Raw genomic sequence first — 2,629 nt, forward strand, 5'->3', positions numbered from 1 at the left:
GGTGGTAGGGGCTGGGCGGGTAGTAATGGTCAGGAGGCATGTGTGTCGTCCGTGGAAGGTGGTGGGGGATCGGTCGAGTGAGGTGTGTGCTCAAAGGCAAGCTGATGAGTCTTGATCATAAACGACTTCAAGGCAGATGGGGTCATGGTTTCACACAGGGATCCTAAAAACGCCATGAAGTGTGCGACCTGTTTGACGTGGGTGGACTGGGGCTGCAAGGTAGCCACTAGCCTATTGTGGAGGGCCATCGTCTGCTGGTACTGCTGAGACAGCTGTAGGGGAAGCAATAAGTAACATTCATTATGTTCAACATTACGTAATATATTTCATGCGATGTACTGATGCATTTTATGTATAGTATGAAATTGCTGCTGTAGGGCATGGTAGACAGGTACACATTTCAAAATCTATGTTAAAGTACAACATTATGTAGCTATGTGATGTGCGTTTTTCTTACCTTCTCCAGGAGCTGTTCTTGGCGTTCGTCTGGTGTTGCAGCTAAGGATGGAGAACTCCGTGATGGTGTGGAGGTGGGCACAGACGCGTTGGCAGGCGGTGTGTCTATGTCCTGCCTCACCTCGTCGTCGGCCAACACCTGCACATCCGAGATCGAGGACGTTGAGGGCCGTGGTACTGGCTCCTTCCTCTTAAAGGTCTGATGAAAGATCAAGTGAACATTTTATATGTACATATTATTATATTAATTAATCAGTAGCAGCAAAGCAATGTTTGTTATTCCCCAAACTATGTTATTTAAATACTGGACAAGTGGCAAAGAATCGTTATGCGTCTGTTTAATTTTGTGCACACAATATTATATAAAAGACTAATGCGTTGTGTGAGCACCAAGATAATCTTATGAGCCTATACAATTACTTTAATGAATATATTAGAAATACATAATGGAAATACCAATGACAAAGTATAAACTGAACACATGCCAAGTATACAGACATAAATATATTCCAAGCAAGGTTAATAGATAGTATGACAATAGGTCAATATGACAGAACATCCAGTATTTTACCTTGGACTGACGGCTGGGGACACGCACGATGTGTGGCCGCAGAAACTGAAACGAGTTGTATATCCACCTGTCTCTTTCAGTCAGCTCATCCAGCACAGGCACCTGACCAGAGCGTGTTGAACTAATTCGTGCAAATCTGGTTCGCATGCCGTCATACCACGTCTTCAACTGGTTAACTGAAACAGACCACAGAAGGAAAGGGCAAAATAGCATAATGGCAAAATAATATGGAACCGTAAAAAGACAGTAGTCATAACGAACCACGACAACTAAACAGTGGAAAATGAACACATTTAAGTAGTCCGTAAAAAGATACAGAAATAAATCCGATCAGTTACTACACAAATCAGTGTATGAACTAAACATTATAAGCATCAAATTACACTCACCATGCAGGCTGAGTTCGGCCGCCTTCTCCTCCAGCAGACGCGCTTTTTTCCCCGTCTCTCTGTAGTCCGTCAACTTCTTGTTGTAGAAGATTTCATGCTCTTGAAACCAGTCGACGACATCGCACTCTTGTTCGCCGGTGAGGTTGATTCCACGTGACCTGTTTGACAAGATGACCTGGCTTGGTACTTCATTTTCCTCCGCCGAACTACTGGGGTCTTCGCCACTCTTTGTTTTCTCCGTCTTCCGCTTGGAGGCTGTGGTGAATCGACGACCAAGTTGTTTAGGGTTGGGATGGGCGGTTAATGGCCGTCTAGAAACTGCACCTTGGCCGCCCACTGACCGTTTTCCGGGACGTTTTTGCGGGGGTGGCATGGCCATCTCATCCTCCTCCCGTGCCTGTGACAGTATGTTTGTCTTCTCTTCAGCTTTTTCTCTCATCACATCGACCACTTCTTCTTCACGGATCTTTTTCTTCTTTGTTGGTGGTGCATCTTGCTCCTGATTGGCATTCACAGACACGATCAAGGATTTCGCTTCTTGAGAAACAATGTCTTCCGAGTACTGATCCGAAACCATTGATGAACAGCACAAGAGCAGAGCGTGGACTGACTTCTGTATGGGGCGGCGGCCTCGTGTGCGCACCCGTGTTGCCACATCGTCCAGGCAACTGTGACTATTAGCTCTGTCATGACGCTGTCGTGACGCATTTGTAGGTCTGCTACGAAGCATACGCCATCTATGGTATTGTGATGCATTCTTAAGTACATCATGACGTAGTATTCTAAGCTTTCAAACAAATGTCAGAATATTAGTTCTGTCGTGACGCAATCGTGACAGCCATAGTTCTGTCGTGACACTATCGTAACGGCCTTTTCGTCATGCTTTAAGGAGTTATGACTGTCAAGATTGCGTTACGACAGACATACGACCGTCACGACAGCGTCAGGACAGTGCTATAATAGTTTGAGTAAACGTCGAGCTCCATGATTTTGTTGAACCATGCACAAGAAATTCGTGACGACCCCGTATATTACCTACGACCGTCACTCGTCGTCACGACTGACCACAAAACTGCGTCACAACAGATCTATCGCCACTATTCTTGGCACTGTCTTGACGAGAATCTTGAATGCGTGACGGGGCTTTATTATGGATTTACCTGTGTTTGTGTCTCTCTCTATATTTGGATTACCATGCATAAATTCATGTATA

The 2,629-nt window shown here is 45.2% G+C and overlaps 1 protein-coding gene across 1 annotated transcript in view; it reads right to left on the reverse strand.

Moving 5' to 3' along the window:
• Nucleotides 1–2,006, reverse strand: part of LOC119590986 — a gene marked incomplete in the record, with an annotated part of 2,362 nt that extends 356 nt beyond the window's left edge. The window contains 4 exon segments of the mRNA XM_037939719.1: nucleotides 1–272; nucleotides 458–655; nucleotides 1,028–1,203; nucleotides 1,417–2,006. Coding sequence (XP_037795647.1) covers nucleotides 30–272; nucleotides 458–655; nucleotides 1,028–1,203; nucleotides 1,417–1,993 — 1,194 coding nt within the window.
• Between the last annotated feature and the right edge of the window lie 623 nt (nucleotides 2,007–2,629).

This window comes from Penaeus monodon, chromosome 28 (assembly GCF_015228065.2).
Source record: "Penaeus monodon isolate SGIC_2016 chromosome 28, NSTDA_Pmon_1, whole genome shotgun sequence".
Taxonomy (NCBI): Eukaryota; Metazoa; Arthropoda; class Malacostraca; order Decapoda; family Penaeidae; genus Penaeus; species Penaeus monodon.